This window comes from Cherax quadricarinatus, chromosome 17, assembly GCF_038502225.1.
Source record: "Cherax quadricarinatus isolate ZL_2023a chromosome 17, ASM3850222v1, whole genome shotgun sequence".
NCBI classification, from domain to species: domain Eukaryota; kingdom Metazoa; phylum Arthropoda; class Malacostraca; order Decapoda; family Parastacidae; genus Cherax; species Cherax quadricarinatus.
In genome coordinates, this window is record NC_091308.1 from 21,598,010 (window position 1) to 21,622,155 (window position 24,146).

A 24,146-nucleotide genomic window follows, 5' to 3' on the forward strand; every position below is an offset into this window, starting at 1 on the left:
TGACTCAAAACTCCCCACGCATTCACTCAACATTTCCCAGAATCTCTCTCTCTCCTCTACACTTCTCTCTTCTCCAGGTGCATACACGCTTACTATAACCCACTTTTCACATCCAATCTTTATTTTACTCCACATAATCCTTGAATTTATACATTTGTAGTCCCTCTTTTCCTGCCATAGCTTATCCTTCAACATTATTGCTACTCCTTCTTTAGCTCTAACTCTATTTGAAACCCCTGACCTAATCCCATTTATTCCTCTCCATTGAAACTCTCCCACCCCCTTCAGCTTTGTTTCACTTAAAGCCAGGACCTCCAGTTTCTTCTCATTCATAACATCCACAATCATCTCTTTTTTATCATTTGCAGAACATCCACGCACATTCAGACTTCCCACTTTGACAATTTTCTTCTTCTTATTCTTTTTAGTAATCTTTACAGGAAAAGGGGTTACTAGCCCATTGTTCCCGGCATTTTAGTTGACTTTTACAACATGCATGGCTTACGGAGGAAAGATTCTTATTCCACTTCCCCATGGATATAAAAGGAAAAGTAATAAGACCAAGAACTATTAAGATAAAATCAAAGAAAACTCAGATGAGTGTGTATAAATAAACGTGTACATGTATGTGTAGTGTGACCTAAGTGTAAGTAGAAGTAGCAAGACGTACCTGTAATCTTGCATATTTATGAGACAGACAAAAGACACCAGCAATCCTACCATCATGTAAAACAATTACAGGCTTTCGTTTTACACTCACTTGGCAGGACGGTAGTACCTCCCTGGGTGGTTGCTGTCTACCAACCTACTACCTATATATATATATATATATATATATCTTCTTTCTTTCAACACACCGGCTGTATCCCACCGAGGCGGGGTGGCCCAAAAGGAAAAACGAAAGTTTCTCCTTTTACATTTAGTAATATATACAGGAGAAGAGGTTACTAGCTCCTTGCTCCCGGCATTTTAGTCGCCTTTTACAACACGCATGGCTTACGGAGGAAGAATTCTGTTCCACTTCCCCATGGAGGTAAGAGGAAATAAACAAGAACAAGAACTAGAAAGAAAATAGAAGAAAACCCAAAGGGGTGTGTATATATATGCTTGTACATGTATGTGTAGTGTGACCTAAGTGTAAGTAGAAGTAGCAAGACATACCTGAAATCTTGCATGTGTATGAGACAGATAAAAAAAAGACACCAGCAATCTTACCATCGTGTAAAACAATTACAGGCTTCAGTTTTACACTCACTTGGCAGGACGGTAGTACCTCCCTGGGCGGTTGCTGTCTACCAACCTACTACCTATATACATATATATACATATATATATATATATATATATACATATATATATATATATATATTACATATATATATATATACATATATATATATATATATATATATATATATATTTTTATTATTATCACAATGGCCGATTCCCACCAAGGCAGGGTGGCCCGAAAAAGAAAAACTTTCACCATCATTCACTCCATCACTGTCTTGCCAGAAGGGTGCTTTACACTACAGTTTTAAACTGCAAAATTAACACCCCTCCTTCAGAGTGCAGGCACTGTACTTCCCATCTCCAGGACTCAAGTCCGGCCTGCCGGTTTCCCTGAATCCCTTCATAAATGTTACTTTGCTCACACTCCAACAGCACGTCAAGTATTAAAAACCATTTGTCTCCATTCACTCCTATCAAACACGCTCACGCATGCCTGCTGGAAGTCCAAGCCCCTCGCACACAAAACCTCCTTTACCCCCTCCCTCCAACCCTTCCTAGGCCGACCCCTACCCCGCCTTCCTTCCACTACAGACTGATACACTCTTGAAGTCATTCTGTTTCGCTCCATTCTCTCTACATGTCCGAAAAACCTCAACAACCCTTCCTCAGCCCTCTGGACAACAGTTTTGGTAATCCCGCACCTCCTCCTAACTTCCAAACTACGAATTCTCTGCATTATATTCACACCACACATTGCCCTCAGACATGACATCTCCACTGCCTCCAGCCTTCTCCTCGCTGCAACATTCATCACCCACGCTTCACACCCATATAAGAGCGTTGGTAAAACTATACTCTCATACATTCCCCTCTTTGCCTCCAAGGACAAAGTTCTTTGTCTCCACAGACTCCTAAGTGCACCACTCACTCTTTTTCCCTCATCAATTCTATGATTCACCTCATCTTTCATAGACCCATCCGCTGACACGTCCACTCCCAAATATCTGAATACGTTCACCTCCTCCATACTCTCTCCCTCCAATCTGATATTCAATCTTTCATCACCTAATCTTTTTGTTATCCTCATAACCTTACTCTTTCCTGTATTCACCTTTAATTTTCTTCTTTTGCACACCCTACCAAATTCATCCACCAATTTCTGCAGCTTCTCTTCAGAATCTCCCAAAAGCACAGTGTCATCAGCAAAGAGCAGCTGTGACAACTCCCACTTTGTGTGTGATTCTTTATCTTTCAACTCCACGCCTCTTGCCAAGACCCTCGCATTTACTTCTCTTACAACCCCATCTATAAATATATTAAACAACCACGGTGACATCACACATCCTTGTCTAAGGCCTACTTTTACTGGGAAAAAATTTCCCTCTTTCCTACATACTCTAACTTGAGCCTCACTATCCTCGTAAAAACTCTTCACTGCTTTCAGTAACCTACCTCCTACACCATACACTTGCAACATCTGCCACATTGCCCCCCTATCCACCCTGTCATACGCCTTTTCCAAATCCATAAATGCTACAAAGACCTCTTTAGCCTTATCTAAATACTGTTCACTTATATGTTTCACTGTAAACACCTGGTCCACACACCCCCTACCTTTCCTAAAGCCTCCTTGTTCATCTGCTATCCTATTCTCCGTCTTACTCTTAATTCTTTCAATTATAACTCTACCATACACTTTACCAGGTACACTCAACAGACTTATCCCCCTATATATATATATATATATATATATATATATAGGTAGGTAGTAGGTTGGTAGACAGCAACCACCCAGGGAGGTACTACCGTCCTGCCAAGTGTAAAATGAAAGCCTGTGATTGTTTTACATGATGGTAGGATTGCTGATGTCTTTTGTCTGTCTCATAAATATGCAAGATTACAGGCATGTCTTGCTACTTCTACTTACACTTAGGTCACACTACACATACATGTACACATTTATTTATACACACTCATCTGAGTTTTCTTTGATTTTATCTTAATAGTTCTTGGTCTTATTAATTTTCCTTTTATATCCATGGGGAAGTGGAATAAGAATCTTTCCTCCGTAAGCCATGCGTGTTGTAAAAGTCAACTAAAATGCCGGGAACAATGGGCTAGTAACCCCTTTTCCTGTAAAGATTACTAAAAAGAATAAGAAGAAGAAAATTGTCAAAGTGGGAAGTCTGAATGTGCGTGGATGTTGTGCAGATGATAAGAAAGAGATGATTGTGGATGTTATGAATGAGAAGAAGTTGGATGTCCTGGCTTTAAGTGAAACAAAGCTGAAGGGGGTGGGAGAGTTTCAGTGGAGAGGAATAAATGGGATTAGGTCAGGGGTTTCAAATAGAGTTAGAGCTAAAGAAGGAGTAGCAATAATGTTGAAGGATAAGCTATGGCAGGAAAAGAGGGACAATAAATGTATTAATTCAAGGATTATGTGGAGTAAAATAAAGATTGGATGTGAAAAGTGGGTTATAATAAGCGTGTATGCACCTGGAGAAGAGAGAAGTGTAGAGGAGAGAGAGAGATTTTGGGAAATGTTGAGTGAATGCGTGGGGAGTTTTGAATCAAGTGTGAGAGTAATGGTGGTTGGGGATTTCAATGTTAAAGTGGGTAAAAATGTTATGGAGGGAGTAGTAGGTAAATTTGGGGTGCCAGGGGTAAATGTAAATGGGGAGCCTTTAATTGAGCTATGTGTAGAAAGAAATTTGGTAATAAGTAATACATATTTTATGAAAAAGAGGATAAATAAATATACAAGGTATGATGTAGCACGTAATGAAAGTAGTTTATTAGATTATGTATTGGTGGATAAAAGGTTGATGGGTAGGCTCCAGGATGTACATGTTTATAGAGGGGCAACTGATATATCGGATCATTATTTAGTTGTAGCTACAGTTAGAGTAAGAGGTAGATGGGAAAAGAGGAAGGTGGCAACAACAAGTAAGAGGGAGGTGAAAGTGTATAAACTAAGGGAGGAGGAAGTTCGGGTGAGATATAAGCGACTATTGGCAGAAAGGTGGGCTAGTGCAAAGATGAGTAGTGGGGGGGTTGAAGAGGGTTGGAATAGTTTTAAAAATGCAGTATTAGAATGTGGGGCAGAAGTTTGTGGTTATAGGAGGGTGGGGGCAGGAGGAAAGAGGAGTGATTGGTGGAATGATGAAGTAAAGGGTGTGATAAAAGAGAAAAAGGTAGCTTATGAGAGGTTTTTACAAAGCAGAAGTGTTATAAGAAGAACAGAGTATATGGAGAGTAAAAGAAAGGTAAAGAGAGTGGTGAGAGAGTGCAAAAGGAGAGCAGATGAAAGAGTGGGAGAGGCACTGTCAAGAAATTTTAATGAAAATAAGAAAAAATTTTGGAGTGAGTTAAACAAGTTAAGAAAGCCTAGGGAAAATATGGATTTGTCAGTTAAAAACAGAGTAGGGGAGTTAGTAGATGGGGAGATGGAGGTATTGGGTAGATGGCGAGAATATTTTGAGGAACTTTTAAATGTTAAGGAAGAAACAGAGGCAGTAATTTCATGCACTGGTCAGGGAGGTATACCATCTTTTAGGAGTGAAGAAGAGCAGAATGTAAGTGTGGGGGAGGTACGTGAGGCATTACGTAAAATGAAAGGGGGTAAAGCAGCTGGAACTGATGGGATCATGACAGAAATGTTAAAAGCAGGGGGGGATATAGTGTTGGAGTGGTTGGTACTTTTGTTTAATAAATGTATGAAAGAGGGGAAGGTACCTAGGGATTGGCAGAGAGCATGCATAGTCCCTTTATATAAAGGGAAAGGGGACAAAAGAGACTGTAAAAATTATAGAGGAATAAGCTTACTGAGTATACCAGGAAAAGTGTACGGTAGGGTTATAATTGAAAGAATTAGAGGTAAGACAGAATGTAGGATTGCGGATGAGCAAGGAGGTTTCAGAGTGGGTAGGGGATGTGTAGATCAGGTGTTTACATTGAAGCATATATGTGAACAGTATTTAGATAAAGATAGGGAAGTTTTTATTGCATTTATGGATTTAGAAAAGGCATATGATAGAGTGGATAGAGGAGCAATGTGGCAGATGTTGCAAGTATATGGAATAGGTGGTAAGTTATTAAATGCTGTAAAGAGTTTTTATGAGGATAGTGAGGCTCAGGTTAGGGTGTGTAGAAGAGAGGGAGACTACTTCCCGGTAAAAGTAGGTCTTAGACAGGGATGTGTAATGTCACCATGGTTGTTTAATATATTTATAGATGGGGTTGTAAAGGAAGTAAATGCTAGGGTGTTTGGGAGAGGGGTGGGATTAAATTATGGGGAATCAAATTCAAAATGGGAATTGACACAGTTACTTTTTGCTGATGATACTGTGCTTATGGGAGATTCTAAAGAAAAATTGCAAAGGTTAGTGGATGAGTTTGGGAATGTGTGTAAAGGTAGAAAGTTGGAAGTGAACATAGAAAAGAGTAAGGTGATGAGGGTGTCAAATGATTTAGATAAAGAAAAATTGGATATCAAATTGGGGAGGAGGAGTATGGAAGAAGTGAATGTTTTCAGATACTTGGGAGTTGACGTGTCAGCGGATGGATTTATGAAGGATGAGGTTAATCATAGAATTGATGAGGGAAAAAAGGTGAGTGGTGCGTTTGAGGTATATGTGGAGTCAAAAAACGTTATCTATGGAGGCAAAGAAGGGAATGTATGAAAGTATAGTAGTACCAACACTCTTATATGGGTGTGAAGCTTGGGTGGTAAATGCAGCAGCGAGGAGACGGTTGGAGGCAGTGGAGATGTCCTGTCTAAGGGCAATGTGTGGTGTAAATATTATGCAGAAAATTCGGAGTGTGGAAATTAGGAGAAGGTGTGGAGTTAATAAAAGTATTAGTCAGAGGGCAGAAGAGGGGTTGTTGAGGTGGTTTGGTCATTTAGAGAGAATGGATCAAAGTAGAATGACATGGAAAGCATATAAATCTATAGGGGAAGGAAGGCGGGGTAGGGGTCATCCTCGAAAGGGTTGGAGAGAGGGGGTAAAGGAGGTTTTGTGGGCAAGGGGCTTGGACTTCCAGCAAGCGTGCATGAGCGTGTTAGATAGGAGTGAATGGAGACGAATGGTACTTGGGACCTGACGATCTGTTGGAGTGTGAGCAGGGTAATATTTAGTGAAGGGATTCAGGGAAACCGGTTATTTTCATATAGTCGGACTTGAGTCCTGGAAATGGGAAGTACAATGCCTGCACTTTAAAGGAGGGGTTTGGGATATTGGCAGTTTGGAGGGATATGTTGTGTATCTTTATATGTGTATGCTTCTAGACTGTTGTATTCTGAGCACCTCTGCAAAAACAGTGATAATGTTCGAGTGTGGTGAAAGTGTTGAATGATGATGAAAGTATTTTCTTTTTGGGGATTTTCTTTCTTTTTTGGGTCACCCTGCCTCGGTGGGAAACGGCCGACTTGTTGAAAAAAAAAAAAAAAAAAAAAAAAAAAAAAATTATATATATATATAATATATATATATATATATATATATATATATATATATATATATAAAACTCACGAAATCGTAATGACACGATTGCAAACAAACCATAATCCGGCTGGGATTGAACCCGCGGTCAGAGACTCTCTGACCGCGGGTTCAATCCCGGCCGGGGTATGGTTTTTATATATATATATATATATATATATATATATATATATCTATATATATATATATATATATATATATATATATATATATATATATATATATATATATATATATATATATATATATATATATATATATATATATATATATATATATATATTATATATATATATATATATATATATATATATATATATATATATATATATATATATATATATATATATATATATATATATATATATATATATATATATATATATATATATATATATATATATATATATATATATATATATATATATATATATATATATATATATATATTCAGGTACAGATACACAAAAATACAGTTACCTAAATTATCATACATAGTAGCATGTGTAGATTACCTAGGATAACCCAAAAAAGGCATAGTGACTTATTTCCATTGGCATCTAAGGATAGTTGTTGGAAATGACTAATCTCAGTGAACAAGATATGTTGATGGTAAGAATAATAATAATAACTGCTATAGGCATTTTAAATTCAAGTTGTATATTTGGTGTAGGTGTGGTAGGTGGCGTGCTACTACACTAGACTTTCTACAATAAATACTCGCCTCTCACTCTACATTAAGACTACAAATATTTTAAGCAGAGAATGTACTCTATACGCATTTTATTGCTCTGGGGCACCAAAACCTACCCAACCTACTATGCCTGACTTTCAACAATAAATACTTAAATATTTTAAGGTAAGTAATGAGTGTACTGTGTGTGGATTTTATTTTTTTTGTTTTTTAATGCCTAGTTCCATTGTTAACTTTATATATGTTAATGTAAAGTTACTACCTGACAATGATATGGGGAAAAAATGGCATTCCGCTTTATGGTGGTAGCCTGGAACCTATCCTGCCATGTAAGTGGGGCCCTATTGTACATAAAATATATACACCAACTACTACCCCCGATCCCATACACACACATACACACACAATGCTCCATGACAAAACAGAACCAATACAAAATTATTTTACTAATTTTAATACATAACAAGTCAGAGGGCATCAGATAGGTAGCCCAGAGTTTATGATCTGATGTTCTTTAGTCTTTAATTCAATTACAAGCTTTTAAAAAGAAAACTAACTCACTCTGCGCATAATTAGTGTGCGGTCTCCAGATTCATCATCATCAGGGGTTGGAGGAAGAGGCCGGTTCGGAGGAGGTCCTTGGAAAATGAAATATAAAAAAAACTCTCCAAAGAGAAAATTTTTACACGACATAGTAAAAATAGTTAAATATCTAAATTTCTCAATTTTCCAAAAAAGTTTCTTAGTTTTATTATTATTATTACTGAATTCATGGGGGAGTGCTAAACTCAGTAGTTAAACAGCACCTGGGGAAATGAGAGGCATTAAAGTTCAATCCAAGAGGATAGCAGATTCATCAAAAACCCTCAACAGCATCAAGAAACCTCCCTTGAGGGGGGTCTTAGTTTTATTGTAATATACATAAAATGGTTCTTTTCAAGTGATAAAGGTATGGGTGAAAAAATAAAGGTATTTGGAGATGGCATGGAAGTTGGGTAAAGAAGGAAATTAACTAAAGATGCTTAATTACCTCTTTTGAACCTTCATAATATTTAATTTTTCCAAATAATTATATGTATTGTACAGAAGCACAATCAATGAACTGATGTAGAAATGCTTAAGAATCCTTTCTTCATTACAATCTCTCAATCATATTATACTAAGTCCCCTGTTAACATAACATTTGCATCAAAACATCACCACTTGCTGGACAATCTCACTTGGCTCTTCCATATTTTGCTTCTTGCCTTAAATTACCTGTACCTTCAATCTTCCTCACACATTTTCTTTAATGTTATATACTACCTCTATGAAGAACCAGGCCATATCCTAGTTTACCCTGTGTTCAGTAACAACATTAGCTGTCTTCCACATATACTATATACAATATACAGGAGGACCCCTTGCATATACACCACCCTCTTTTTGGTGTTCCACATTTTCATTGGCTTTCAATTGGCCCATTGTTCATTATGTTCAGTGATTTTACTACTTTTCCCCTGTTTTTGCCATTTTCACACAACAGCTGCATACAGGAAGGGTGACTGGTGCCATATTTTATGGTAATGTATGTACTGTGTATTATTTTACTTTTTTATCTATTTTTTTTTATGCCTAGATACTGAGCACTTAATATACTCACTCTCAAATAACAAGGTTTTTGTTTAACCCCAGGCAAAAAATGCTGGGTATATTTTGTGGCCTCACAAATGGGAGTAATTCTACAACTATCACCAAACTTTGGGTAGCTTTAAAAACAGTTTGGACTAATACATGAGTGGAAGTGGTTAGGTATGACTTCGACCTGACTAGCATGGACCAGTAAGCCTACAACAGTACTCTATTAATGTTCTAGTGCTTTTACATGCAGTGTTTTCATAGTCTCTGCATCATCAGGGCTAAATTGTAAGGATATTGCTAATAATTTTTATATGCAAATTCAGAGGGCTTCAGTAAGAGGAAACACAATAAAATGTAATTACAGTATCTACTGTATGTAGTGTACATCTGTTTAGTTCTTAAACTCACATTTTGTAATAAATTAACAAGTCATAGGTTATGAGTGTACATGTTCTGATCCTGAGGGACTACCCTCCTGCTTTCCTCCATTTGCAAAATCAGAGATGAATTGAGAGAAACTGGAACAATATACAAACAACATACAAAAGAAAAAAACTTATGATGACATTTTTGGTCAGTCTTGGACCATCCACAAGTTATGGACAAAAGAGAGTAAACCAGTATATACAGGTGAGGACGACAGACAGGAGAGAGTAGGAAATAGTAGTAGTGGTAATGCTGGTAATATAAGTAGTAGTAGTAGTGGTGGTAGTGGAAAGTAGTTTATGCCACAAGAGATAACATTTTTGGGTTATCCTAGGTTCTCTACACACATGCTGCTATATATGAAAATCTATGTAGACAATATAGCTTTTTGTTTCAGTTTTATGGTACAGTACGAGTGTATATCACAGTTAGCCATGTGCTATACTCCATTTTCTCTAATATACGCCCCCTAGTCAGGGATAGGAGAATGGTACTTGTATCCCATATCTTCTTCATACCTCTGTCGAACTGCTCTGTATTATAAGTAAGTAAGTAACTAAGTTTATTCAGGTGTACACAAATACAGTTACATAGAATTATCATACATAGCAGCATATGTGTAGAGAACCTAGGATAACCCAAAAAAGTCAGAGTGACTTATTTCCATTGGGATCCTTTTACCTTATTATTATAATATAAAGGTTATAATATTTTCTTATTATTCTATATTTTCTTATTATTCTATAATGAAGATAACATCTTATTATCATACTAAAAAGACTATCTACTACACGAGGGTCATTAAGACTATCTACAATACGAGGGTCATTACTAGGAATAAGGTAAAATTTACACGTATGTTAGATAAAAAATAGAAAATCATTCCCCTCCCTTTCTGTAGCTACATTCATCAGACACCTTTTGGCACTCTTCTTGAACTGGTTCATGCTATGACTGGCTTTGACTTGTGCGAGTAGTCTGTTCCATTCCTTTATTGCTGTACAATAAAAGGTGTTTGAAGCCTGGCCAATGACTGTGGGTACTACAAAGTTGTGCTCTCTCCCCCTAGTACTATGATTGCTTTGGTTCCCAACCTTGACAAAATTGACAGCAAGATATTCTGGACACTGTTTGTGAGCAATTTTATAAATATGATTTAGCTTCAGTTGTTTTACTCTGTCTTCAACATTCAGCATATCCAACTGCTGTAATTCATCCTGGCCTACATGTTCTCTTGGTCCTAGCCCCAGGATGAATCTTACGATTTTGTTCTGGGTGATTTGCAGTCTATCTTTCAGTTTTTTTGTCAAGGCAGAGTACCAAGAAGAGCAAGCGTAATCCATAAGCGTAATCCAAATATTAATTCTGGAGTATTTAACATATTTTTATGTTATTTATATTGTTTATTATGTCATATCAGATCAATTGTGATAGGCAAATAAGCCATAGTGTTGATAAAGCATAATAATACAGCGTATTCCCCTGCTTCAAAGGGGCTTCAAAACCACCTTATCTTTTATGGACAATATACTGTGTATGTGCTTTACACAATGAGAAGCACTTCTTTTATTCGTTGGAACCATGGCTAGGGCTAAAAGCAAGCAGGTTATAACAATAAATGGAGAAAAAGAAATTGGAATGACTTATGCAGCAAGTAGCACCACCAAACAGCACCAGCAGGTTGGTGTGGTGACCCTGGAAATTTGAAATTATGCTAGCCGAAATTAGTGCTGAGTAACTGATGGAACCGGGTAACTGATTGCCAGATTTGTGATAGCGGACCTGTACTATGATTGCTTTGGCTTGACAAAATTGGCAGCAAGATATTCTGGACACTGTGAGCAATTTTATAAACTTGATTTAACTTCGGTTGTTTTACTCTGTCTTCAACATTCAGCATATTCAATTGTTGCAATTCATCCTGGCCTATATGCTCTCTTAAACCCAGGTGCTATCGGTCTATAGTTCTTTGCAATTGTTTTACTGCCACCTTTGTGAAGTGGAGCTATGTATGCTGCTTTTAGTGACTGTGTCCATGCTCCCTCTCCATATAATGCTAGAGGCACATGACAGGGGCTTCTTGCAGTTCTTGATGAACACGAAGTTCCATGAATCCAGGCCTAGGGCAGAGCGCACGGGCATGTCACTTATTGCCTTTTCAAAGTCTTGTGGCGTTAGGATAATAGCAAACAGATTTTTGAATTGGCCGAATTTTGAGTCTAAGTCATAAACAAAATCATTTGGATTGTTAGCCACTGGGCCAGCTTTTTTTTTTTTTTTTTAAGGATTAAGATGACGAGAGCTGTCGTGAGATGGGAAGGAAGAAGGATAAGGATGGAAATAACTGGAAAAGGATGGGAAGGAGAGGAAGAGGAGGAATCAAGGCAAGTGGCCCAACCACTTTGGGATATGTGGTACCGAAGTACTGGAGGCGTAGATGGAGAGGCTTGAATGATGTTGTTGCTTGGTTCTCTAGGAGAGGATGGCAAAGGCAGCGGCGGGAGCTGAGACTGTCAGTAGGCAGCAAGCAGGACGAGTTATTTTTTCGCTTATGCGGTTATCAATGTGTGGAATTTTGTTTTAGAGAGTTGTATCACACCAATGGGAGCTCTGTAGAAGAGTTCGTTGGTTTGGAGTTGGTGGATTATCTGTTCGACTTTAGGGTATGGCGTTTCGTCGGTGGTGTATGTTGCAGTTTTGTCTTTGAGATGTTGGGCGAGTTCTAGGCGATACATTGGGCTGGGGCAATGCTTCATGATGTAGAACATGAGTCCTTTGTGTTTAGCCCAAAGTGTTCCAGGTAATCGAAGTGGTCGAGGTGGAGAAGGCGGTGGTGAAGTTGAGGAAGGTGGTGGCGCTTCATTTTCAGCTTCAGTAGGCGAATTAGAAGATGTTTCTGGAGGCAAGGCTTCTGATTGGTTGGATTCAGTAAGGGGTGGTGGCAGTGGAGGCTTCTCATAGGTCGTTGTTGGATTGACATCACTAGTTGGTGGTGTTGATGGAACTTCTGCAGAAGAGTTGGTGATTAAGTGTTTGGTGAATTTGAGAATTTCTTCAGAAGGTGGAGATGCTGGAAATGTAAACGATGGCATGTTATTTAATGTAAATAACTCGTTGATGGTAGAGTTAAAGGATCCAGGAACAGCCATGTTTTGCATGTGAGCGTATAGTAGACAATAGTGAATCTTCGTTACATCACATGTTGGAGGAGTGATGGTGGTGGTGGTGGAGGCAGGCTGAGTAGATGCTTGAAGTAATTTTGTAGTGTCTGCTTGCAACTTTGCAATTGCAGCATACGTTGGTGTGTTGTTGGTAGATTTTTTTATTTGTTGCATCTTGCTGTTTCTTCATAATATCCTTTCTTGTAGGACATTTTGCCGCAAATGTATGGTGATCATTACTTTTACAGTTTAAACATGCTGGTTGTGTTGGAGCAGCAGTGGTACAAAAACTGAAGGTGTGTCCCTCACTACCACATGTAGTGCAGAACTTCTTGTCTTTTACTGGACATGCTTTGGTGGTGTGAAGATAAGAAAAGCAGTTCCAGCAATGTTGGATGTAGTGGTATCTTTCTGCTTCTATGTAGGTGGGGCTGATGTAGTAGTAGTAAACGGCAAGACCTTCATTCAGAGCAGTGGCAGCCATGTTCACATCGGTAAAGGTGACCTTGAGCATAGACGACGCATTCGGGATTTTGGTATGTAATGCTGTCAACAGTAGCCCAAGTATTTTGAGTTTCAATAGATGACTTGAGTTCGGCAATTGTTTGAGAAGTCAGAATCTTGTCCGGTTTTTTCAGGAATACTGATTTTCTTGCCTTGAGGGCAGGAGAGGATGTAACAGTAAATCCTTGAGCAGTAAGAGTAGTGGTGGCTTCTGTAGTGAGTAACTTCTCTGCTTCAGCATCATTGTGATATACAACAATGAGTGCTTCTTTGAGTGTCAGAATAGCATTGAATTTAACATGCAATGCTCCCTGCACAACAGTTGCAAGAGCAAGCTTCATTGAATCATCAACGGTACCACTGTTTGGCTTGATCTTTAAACGATTTGCGTAGCTCATCGTGCAAGTAAAGGTTCCCCTCCCCAACGGGGATCGTAGGGAGACTGAGTAAGTAAGGAGAGCTCTGTGTATGTGTCGTCTGTCACTGGGCCAGCTAGCTACAATAAGATTCATCCAGCTAGTTACATTTATACACCATAGGAACGTTAGCATAGGCACCACTGCTAACCTCCCTATGGTGTATAACTATGCCTAGTTGGATAAATCTTGTTGTGGCTAGCTGGCCCAGTGGCTAACACATCGGTCTGGAGTTTTATGACTGATCGCAGATTCTAACCCCGCTAGTGGCATGGTCTGTTTGCAATCGTGTCATTACGATTTCGTGAGTTAAGATTCCTTAGGCTTAAGTTCGATATTTTCTATTTCTCTGACCAGTGCTTCCCTTCATATTTCAGATATACAGTGGACCCCCGGTTAACGATATTTTTTCACTCCAGAAGTATGTTCAGGTGCCAGTACTGACCGAATTTGTTCCCATAAGAAATATTGTGAAATAGATTAGTCCATTTCAGACCCCCAAACATACACGTACAAACTCACTCACATAAATACACTTACATAATTGGTCGCATTCTGAGGTAATCATTATGCGGGGGTCCACTGTACTGACCCCTCTCAGTAGCTCTATGATTCTTCGTCTTCACTTGTATAGGGAGCATCTCTCTTTCTAGTTTACATCTTTCTTTTTCTTAAAGGAATGTGACTTGAGCATACCTCAAGTGCCACAAAGTTAATTCTGTCTAGGCAAAGGTTCGGATCCATGTTGTTTAAGATATCTTCCCAGCTTGTTTCATTAAGGACATGGTTGACTTGTTCCTATCGTATGTTTTTGTTGCTAAAGTTGAATTTGGTGAATGCACCCCTCACAATTGATCACATGTATGTGCAGGAGCCCTGCACATACATGTCTGTACCTCTATTATGTGATCTGAGTGTATTGTCTTTGATACAGTTATATTCCATATCAGATCATCATAGTGTAGATGAGGTCCAGTGTTGGCTCTATTATTTGCTGGTTTAAGGTGAATTTGGTAGCTTATGAGAGGCTTTTACAAAGCAGAAGTGCTATAAGAAGAGCAGAGTACATGTATATGGAGAGTAAAAGAGAGGTGAAGAGAGTGGTGAGCAAGTGCAAAAGGACGCAGATGATAGAGAGGGAGAGGCACTGTCAAGAAATTTTGATGAAAATAATTAAAATTTTTGGAGATAAACAAGTTAAGAAAGCCTAGGGAACGAAGGAATTTGTCAGTTAAAAACAGAATAGGGGAGTTAGTAGATGGGAGCTGGAGGTATTGGGTAGATGGCAGGAATATTTTGAGGAACTTTTAAATGTTGATGAAGAAAGGGAGGCAGTAATTTCATGCACTGGCCAGGGAGGTATAACATCTTTCAGGAGTGAAGAAGAGCAGGATGTGAGTGTGGGGGAGGTGCATGAGGCATTACGTGGAATGAAATGGGGTAAAGCAGCTGGAACTGATGGGATCATGACAGAAATGTTAAAAGCAGGGGGGTTATATAGTGTTGGAGTGGTTGGTATTTTTGTTTAATAAATGTATGAAAGAGGGGAAGGTACCTAGGGATTGGCAGAGAGCATGTATAGTTCCTTTATATAAAGAAAAGGCGAACAAAAGACATTGTAAAAATTATAGGGGAATAAGTTTACCGAGTATACCAGGAAAAGTGTATGGAAGGGTTATTATTGAAAGAATTAGAGGTAAGACAGAGAGCAGTATTGCGGATGAGCAAGGAGGCTTTAGAGTGGGTAGGGTAAAGTGTTTACATTGAAGCATACATGTGAACAGTATTTAGATAAAGGTAGGGAAGTTTTCAATGCATTTATGGATTTAGAAACCGCATATGATGGAGTGCATAGGGCAGCAGATGTCGCAAGTATAATGAATAGGTAGTTTCAAAATGCTGTGTGGCATGCAAAGAGTATGCAACCTTCATTCAGCACATGTACACACCCTCATTGAAAGGCTATCTCCCCAACCTGTGAACCAGTATTAAGGTCGAATGATGGGGCCCCATCGTTCGATCAGTACCCAGGTTCAGCCAATGAGAAGGTGGGCCTGGCAATCATAGAGGTGTTGTGGTCACCACCCACCTGTCTACCATTGTCATTTCCATATTAGAACTGGTTGAGCATGGTCGTCCATTCTGTCTCCAGGCAGTGTCTTGGCCTTGCCTAAACTGTGTTGTACACATACATTTCCAACTGTATATAGTGTACATATGTGTAGGTTGGTAGACAGCAACTACCCAGGGGGGTAATACCGTCCTGCCAAGTGAGTGTGAAACGAAAGTCTGTAATTGTTTTGCATGATGGTAGGATTGCTGGTGTCTTTTGTCTGTCTCATAAATATGCAATATTACAGGTGCATCTTTCTACTTCTACTTACACTAAGGTCACACTACACATACATGTACATGTTTATTTATACACATTCATCTGAGTTTTCTTTGATTTTATCTTAATAGTTCTTGGTCTTATTACTTTTCCTTTTATATCCATGGGGAAGTGGAATAAGAATCTTTCCTCCGTAAGCCATGCATGTTGTAAAAGTCAACTAAAATGCCAGAAACAATGGGCTAGTAACCCCTTTTCCTGTAATAATTACTAAAAACAATAAGAAGAAGAAAATTGTCAAAGTGGGAAGTCTGAATGTGCGTGGATGGTGTGCAAATGATAAGAAAGAGATGATTGTGGATGTTATGAATAAGAAGCTGGATGTCCTGGCTTTAACTGAAACGAAGCTGAAGGGGGTGGGAGAGTTTCAGTGGAGAGGAATAAACGGGATTAGGTCAGGGGGTTTCAAATAGAGATAGAGCTAAAGAAGGAGTAGCAATAACGTTGAAGGATAAGTTATGGCAGGAAAAGAGAGACTACAAATGTATTAATTCAAGGATTATGAGGAGTAAAATAAAGGTTGGATGTGAAAAGTGGGTTATAGTAAGCGTATATGCACCTGGAGAAGAGAGAAGTGTAGAGGAGAGAGAGAGATTTTGGGAAATGTTGAGTGAATGTGTGGGGAGTTTTGAACCAAGCGTGAGAGTAATGGTGGTTGGGGATTTCAATGCTAAAGTGGGCACAAAATGTTGTAGAGAGTGTGGTAGGTAATTTTGGGGTGCAAGGGGTAAATGAAAATGGGGAGCAATTAACCCTTTGAGGGTCGACAGGCCCTCTCCGAAACTCGTTCTCAGGGTCGGCCAAATTTAAAAAAAAAAAAAATTATTTTCTCTTATGAAAAGATAGAGAATCTTTTCCCGATCATAAAGACACCAAAAGTTTGAAATTTGATAGAAAACTTACGGAATTATGCTCTCGCAAAGTTAGCGGTCTCGGCGATGTTTACGCATCGGCGATTTTGCCCACTTTGAGCCCCATTTTCGGCCAATTTCACTGTACTAGTCGACAAAAAACATGAATATTTTGCTAGAACTCCATTTTTTCTATCGAATGGGTGCAAGAAACCACTCATTTATGAAATTCAACTATAAAGTACAGTGGTCAGAATTTAGCAATTTTGCCAATTTCACACAAATTTCAAAAGATGCCAATTTCCGAATAGGGTCCAGAATAAACAAGAAAGACATTCCTGGCACTAAAATGACATTTCCTCTAGTGATTAGTCATGTCTCAAGGCCCCTCTTATATTCTTTTGTTTTCCACTTTGAATTTTTATTTTCACAAAAAATATAAGATTTACTGTTATGCAGACTACTGCATTAGTGTAAAAAATGGTATAAATAATATTGGTGCACTTGTGAAAGAATATTAGACTCACCAGTTGACGTGTATTGCACGCTTGGCATGATTTGTTTACTTTTGAAGTTTGGTAAAAATCGAACATTTCTGCTACTTTGAGCTCAATTTCAAGGCACCTTTCTTTGAACAACCAGTCAAAATCATCTCAATTTCTGTAATATGTCTTCCATTCTATAAAATGAGACCAAGAAAACTAGAATACAACAATAAATACCATACGAAAATACACTGCAAAGTCGCTGATTTATTAAAAAAAAATGGTCAAAGTTTTTTTTTCTCATTATGCACTGTGTGCTGCAGGATTTTTTTTAGACTGTGCACACTGACCACATAGACCCATTCTTTCATATGAAGGCCTACCAGCTTTCTCCCACTAGATTTAAGGCCGCTAGAATTTATGAGTACTAGTACGTCAAAAACCCCTACACGTAAGACGTACTAGTACGACGAAAACCCTCAAAGGGTTAATTGAGCTATGTGTAGAAAGAGGTTTGGTAATAAGTAAAACATATTTTATGAAGAAGAGGGTAAATAAATATACAAGGTACGATATAGCACGTAATGAAAGTACAGTGGACCCCCGCTTAACGATCACCTCCAAATGCGACCAATTATGTAAGTGTATTTATGTAAGTGCTTTTGTACGTGTATGTTTGGGGGTCTGAAATGGACTAATCTATTTCACAATATTCCTTATGGGAAAAAATTCGGTCAGTACTGGCACCTGAACATACTACTGGAATGAAAAAAGTTCGTTAACCGGGGGTCCACTGTAGTTTGTTAGATTATGTATTGGTGGATAAAAGGTTGATGGGTAGGCTCCAGGATGTACATGTTTAAAGAGGGGCAAATGATATATCGGATCATTATTTAGTTGTAGCTACAGTTAGAGTAAGAGGTAGGTGGGAAAAGAGGAAAATGGCAACAACAAGCAAGAAGGAGGTGAAAGTGTATAAACTAAGGGAGGAGGAAGTTCGGGTGAGATATAAGCAATTACATGTATTGGCAGAAAGGCGGGCTGGTGCAAGTATGAGTAGTGGGGGGGTTGAAGAGGGTTGGAATAGTTTTAAAAATGCAGTATTAGAATGTGGGGCAGAAGTTTGTGGTTATAGGAGAGTGGGTGCAGGAGGAATGAGTGATTGGTTGAATGATGAAGTAAAGGGTGTGATAAAAGAGAAAAACTTAGCTTATGAGAGGTTTCTACAAAGCATAAGTGTTATAAGAAGAGTAGAGTATATGGAGAGTAAAAGAAAGGTGAAGAGAGTGGTGAGAGAGTGCAAAAGGAGAGCAGATGGTAGAGTGGGAGAGGCACTGTCAAGGAATTTTAATGAATATAAGAAAAAATTTTGGAGTTAAACAAGTTAATAAAGCCTAGAGAACGAATGGATTTGTCAGTTAAAAACAGAGTAGGGGAGTTAGTAATTTCATGCACTGGCCAGGGAGGTATACCATCTTTTAGGAGTGAAGAAGAACAGGATGCGAGTGTGGGGGAGGTGTGTGAGGCATTACGTAGAACGAAAGGGGGTAAAGCAGCTGGAACTGATGGGATCATGACAGAAATGTTAAAAGCAGGGGGGGATATAGTGTTGGAGTGGTTGGTAATTTTGTTTAATAAATGTATGAAAGAGGGGAAGGTACCTAAGGATTGGCAGAGAGCATGTATAGTCCCTTTATATAAAGGGAAGGGGGACAAACGAGACTGTAAAAATTATAGAGGAATAAGTTTACTGAGTATACCAGGAAAAGTGTGCAGTAGGGTTATAATTGAAAGAATTAGAGGTAAGACAGAATGTAGGATTGCGGATGAGCAAGGAAGTTTCAGAGTGGGTAGGGGATGTATAGATCAAGTGTTTACATTGAAGCATATATGTGAACAGTATTTAGATAAAGGTAGGGAAGTTTTTATTGCATTTATGGATTTAGAAAAGGCACATGATAGAGTGGATAGGGGAGAAATGTGGCAGATGTTCCAAATATATGGAATAGGTGGTAAGTTACTAAATGCTGTAAAGAGTTTTTATGAGGATAGTGAGGCTCAGGTTAGGGTGTGTAGAGGAGAGGGAGACTACTTCCCAGTAAAAGTAGGTCTTAGACAGGGATGTGTAATGTCACCATGGTTGTTTAATATATTTATAGATGGGGCTGTAAAAGAAGTAAATGCTAGGGTGTTTGGGAGAGGGGTGGGATTAAATTGTGGGGAATCAAATACAAAATGGGAATTGACACAGTTGCTTTTTGATGAAGATACTGTGCTCAAGGGAGATTCTAAAGAAAAATTGCAAAGGTTAGTGGATGAGTTTGGGAGTGTGTGTAAAGGTAGAAATATGAAAGTGAACATAGAAAAGAGTAAGGTGATGAGGGTATCAAATGATATAGATAAAGAAAAATTGGATATCAAATTGGGGAGGAGTATGGAAGAAGTGAATGTTTTCAGATACTTGGAAGTTGATGTGTTGGCAGATGGATTTATGAAGGATGAGGTTAATCATAGAATTGATGAGGAAAAAAAGATGAGTGGTGCATTGAGGTATATGTGGAGACAAAAAATGTTATCTATGGAGGCAAAGAAGAGAATGTATGAAAGTATAGTAGTACCAACACTCTTATATGGGTGTGAAGCTTGGGTTGTGAATGCAGTAGCAAGGAGGCAGTTGGAGGCAGTGGAGATGTCCTGTCTAAGGGCAATGTGTGGTGTAAATATTATGCAGAAAATTCGGAGTGTGGAAATTAGGAGAAGCTGTGGAGTACATAAAAATATTAGTCAGAGGGCTGAAGAGGGGTTGTTGAGGTGGTTTGGTCATTGAGAGAGAATGGATCCAAGTAGAATGACATGAAGAGCATATAAATCTGTAGGGGAAGGAAGGCAGGGTAGGGGTTGTCCTCGAAAAGGTTGGAGGGAGGGGATAAAGGAGGTTTTATGGGCGAGGGGTTTGGACTTCCAGCAAGCGTGTGTGAGCATGTTAGATAGGAGTGAATGGAGACAAATGGTATTTGGGACCTGACAATCTGTTGGAGTGTGAGCAGGATAATACACCTACCATCCGACTTACGACCTGCTTGACTTATGACCATTCGACTTACGACCGTGTTTTTTACATCAAATTTCTGGGAAATAAACAACTATTCGTGTTGTACACAGTGTTTATCCTAAACCTTACAGTATAAAATACAGTATTAACAACATAAAAAGTAAAGTAAAACATGAAATACCAAAATAAAACAATAAAATAAAGTCATTACAAAAATGTTTTGTTGATATTCAGTAGTAAAGTTCGACTTACGACCATTTCGACTTACGACCGGTTTCTCAGAACCGAACTCGGTCGTAAGTCGGATGGTAGGTGTATTTAGTGAAGGGATTCTGGGAAACCGGTTATTTTTATATAGCCGGACTTGAGTCCTGGAAATGGGAAGTACAATGCCTGCACTCTAAAGGAGGGGTTCAGGATATTAGCAGTTTGTAGGGATGTGTTGTGAATCTTTATAGGTATATGCTTCTAAACTGTCGTGTCCTGAGCACCTCTGCAAAAACAGTGATTATGTGTGAGTGAGGTGAAAGTGTTGAATGATGATGAAAGTATTTTCTTTTTGGGGATTTTCTTTCTTTTTTTAGGTCACCCTGCCTCGGTGGGAGACAGCCGACTTGTTAAAAAAAAAAAAAAAAGGTGTAACCACTATTGCTCTTGGTGAAGGAAAATATATTTCAAAGTCATTCTGCTGTGTTTGTTCTGCTCCTTGCTCCCCTTTACACCCACGATAACAGGCCTTATTGTCCCTGGGTTATAATATGGGTAGCCTGTCTGGGAGCTGGAGCTGGACTCAGAGCAGGAGTTGAGCCTAGGGTGAAGCTGAAGTGGGAACATTGTATAGCTTGCTGTCTGGCATTGTGTTAGCTTTGCCAACGCTTTACGAAACTTTGCATGTCAGCCTTGCGTTTTATGGTCAGCCTGCTATTGTATGATCGTTGACAGCTTGCTACTGGCTTGTTTATTGTGCTTGCTTTGCTATGGTCAACCTTGCTGTGGTGTGAATATTTTGCAGTCGGCTTTGCTATTGCGTATCAGCCTTGCTATTCTATGTGCGTATTCTGCAGTCATACTGTGCATAGCTGAGCGTGTATTGCAAATGTGTTACGTTGGGGTGCTAGTATTCTGCAGTCATACTGTGCATAGCTGTGTGTGCATTGCAAATAGCATGTTACGTTGAGGTATGCCACCTAGATGAGTCAGACGTCTAGTGTCTGAAAACACTTTATTAAACTTGTCTAAATTTTCTATACAGCATTGTTGGCAAATTGCTCATTCCATTGGCATTGATTATGAATGCACTCTCACAGCTGCACAGCTCCGTACTCTTATAAGTACAATGGAACCTCAAAAATCAAACGTATCACATATCGAACGTTTCGAAAATAAGACCATTTTTTCGGATAAACTGTGTCCCTATTATCGAACGCGCCCCTATTTTCGGACCGCCGGGTACAGGACCTGTCTGCTGGCCTGCTCTGTCCGCGTCCCCGCGCAGGCACCGTGAGCAGTCTAGCTTTGTTTATGCTTGAGTGAACACTAACCTGCGATCTTATTCACACATTTTACGATTATTTAATTGTGTTTAGTGCTTGTGGGGCTGTGAAATAAGCTGCCATGGGCCCAAAGAAACTTGCTAGCGGTACCCCTGTGGTAAAGAAAGTGAGAAACACCATAGATGTGAAGAAGGAAATAATACAGAAGTATGAGATTGGAGTGAGACTTGTTGAGCTTGCCAGGATGTACAGAGGACTGTGGACAGTTATTTTGTGAGACAGAAACAGATGGCTGTGGACAGTTATTTTGTGAGACAGAAACAGACGACTGTGGAGTTATTTTGTGAGACAAACAGATGATTGTGGACAGTTATTTTGTGAGACAAACAGACGACTGTGGAGTTATTTTGTGAGACAAACAGTCGATTGTGGACAGTTATTTTGTAAGACAGAAACAGATGACCGTGGATAGTTATTTTGTGAGACAGAAACAGAGGACTGTAGACAGTTATTTTGTGAGACTGGGGTCCAATGACTCTCAAGCTGGTCCTAGTGGCATTAAAATACAGAGAAGGGAAGCAACCCCAGAGAGGGCTTTGATACCAGAAGTCCTCATGGAGGGGGATTCTCCTTTCAAACAATAACCCCAACTCCCTCTCTCCTCCTCCCTATCTTCCAGATGCCATCACCAATCTTCAATAAAGGTAAGTAAAAATGTTATTTTATATTACTATACATAATTAAAGACTATAGCATTTGTTGTGTGTATGTAAAACTGTAATTAATCTCTATAAAATGTATTTTTTTTTGTGAATATTTTTGGGTTTCTGGAACGGATTAATTGTATTTCCATTATTTCTTATGGGAAATATTGCTTCGAATTTCAGACTTTTCGAATTTAGAACTAGCTCCTGGAGCGGATTAGGTTCGAAATTTGAGGTTCCACTGTATCAAACTTTGAGAAGAGGAGATGGCACATCAAACTCCTCCCTCTATGGGAGCCAGGAATAAAACCCCGATGTTCTCGCAGGAGGAAAATGATATATCAACTGAGCAAATTCGTCAGTCTCATGTGACAGGGTTGTCTGATGGTGAATCTGCTGCGTTGGCACTTGAGTTGGCAAAAATCAATCTTGAGCAGACTAGGGAGCAAAGGGCATAGGGCAAGCAAGAATTTGATAGGGAAAAAGAAAGAAGGCAGTTTTCTCAAATTGTGAATGACTTTAGTTTGCAAAAAGCAGCACAGCTGGTTCCCCGGTTCAATGAGGCAGAACCTGAACAATTTTTCGAAACTTTCGAAAATCAGGCTCGAGCCTTGAGGTGGCTGGAACAGCACTGGGCATCTTTGCTGCATACAGCTTTTCCTGGAAAGGCACAGGAATTGACATCAGTGTTAAATGACACTGAATTAACTAACAAAAAAAGGCACAATACCGTGACTGGAACGTGGAACGATACACAAATAACCCCACAAGATGAAGCAGAAGAAAAAGGAAGAAGCAGAAGAAAAAGGAAGAAGCAGAAGAAAAAGGAAGAAGAAAGAAGAAGAAGAAGCAGAAGAAGAAGAAAGAAGAAGCAGAAGAAGAAGAAAGAAGAAGAAGAAGCAGAAGAAGAAGCAGAAGAAGAAGAAAGAAGAAGAAGAAGAAAGAAGAAGCAGAAGAAGAAGAAGCAGAAGAAGAAGAAGCAGAAGAAGAAGCAGAAGAAGAAGCAGAAGAAGAAGCAGAAGAAGAAGCAGAAGAAGAAGCAGAAGAAGAAGCAGAAGAAGAAGCAGAAGAAGAAGCAGAAGAAGAAGCAGAAGAAGAAGCAGAAGAAGAAGCAGAAGAAGAAGAAGAAGCAGAAGAAGAAGCAGAAGAAGAAGAAGAAGCAGAAGAAGAAGCAGAAGAAGAAGCAGAAGAAGAAGCAGAAGAAGAAGCAGAAGCAGAAGCAGAAGCAGAAGAAGAAGAAGAAGAAGAAGAAGAAGCAGCAGCAGCAGCAGCAGCAGCAGCAGCAGCAGCAGCAGCAGCAGCAGCAGCAGCAGCAGCAGCAGCAGCAGCAGCAGCAGCAGCAGCAGCAGCAGCAGCAGCAGCAGCAGCAGCAGCAGCAGCAGCAGCAGCAGCAGCAGCAGCAGCAGCAGCAGCAGCAGCAGCAGCAGCAGCAGCAGCAGCAGCAGCAGCAGCAGCAGCAGCAGCAGCAGCAGCAGCAGCAGCAGCAGCAGCAGCAGCAGCAGCAGCAGCAGCAGCAGCAGCAGCAGCAGCAGCAGCAGCAGCAGCAGCAGCAGCAGCAGCAGCAGCAGCAGCAGCAGCAGCAGCAGCAGCAGCAGCAGCAGCAGCAGCAGCAGC

At 39.4% G+C, this 24,146-nt stretch overlaps 1 protein-coding gene across 12 annotated transcripts in view; it reads right to left on the reverse strand.

Moving 5' to 3' along the window:
• msn (serine/threonine-protein kinase msn) overlaps positions 1-24,146 on the reverse strand; it is a 777,533-nt gene that overhangs the window by 172,445 nt on the left and 580,942 nt on the right. For all 12 annotated transcript variants that reach the window (XM_070085848.1, XM_070085846.1, XM_070085843.1 and 9 more), the window contains one exon: positions 7,990-8,066. In XM_070085848.1, coding sequence (XP_069941949.1) covers positions 7,990-8,066 — 77 coding nt within the window. The remainder of the gene's footprint in view (positions 1-7,989; positions 8,067-24,146) is intronic.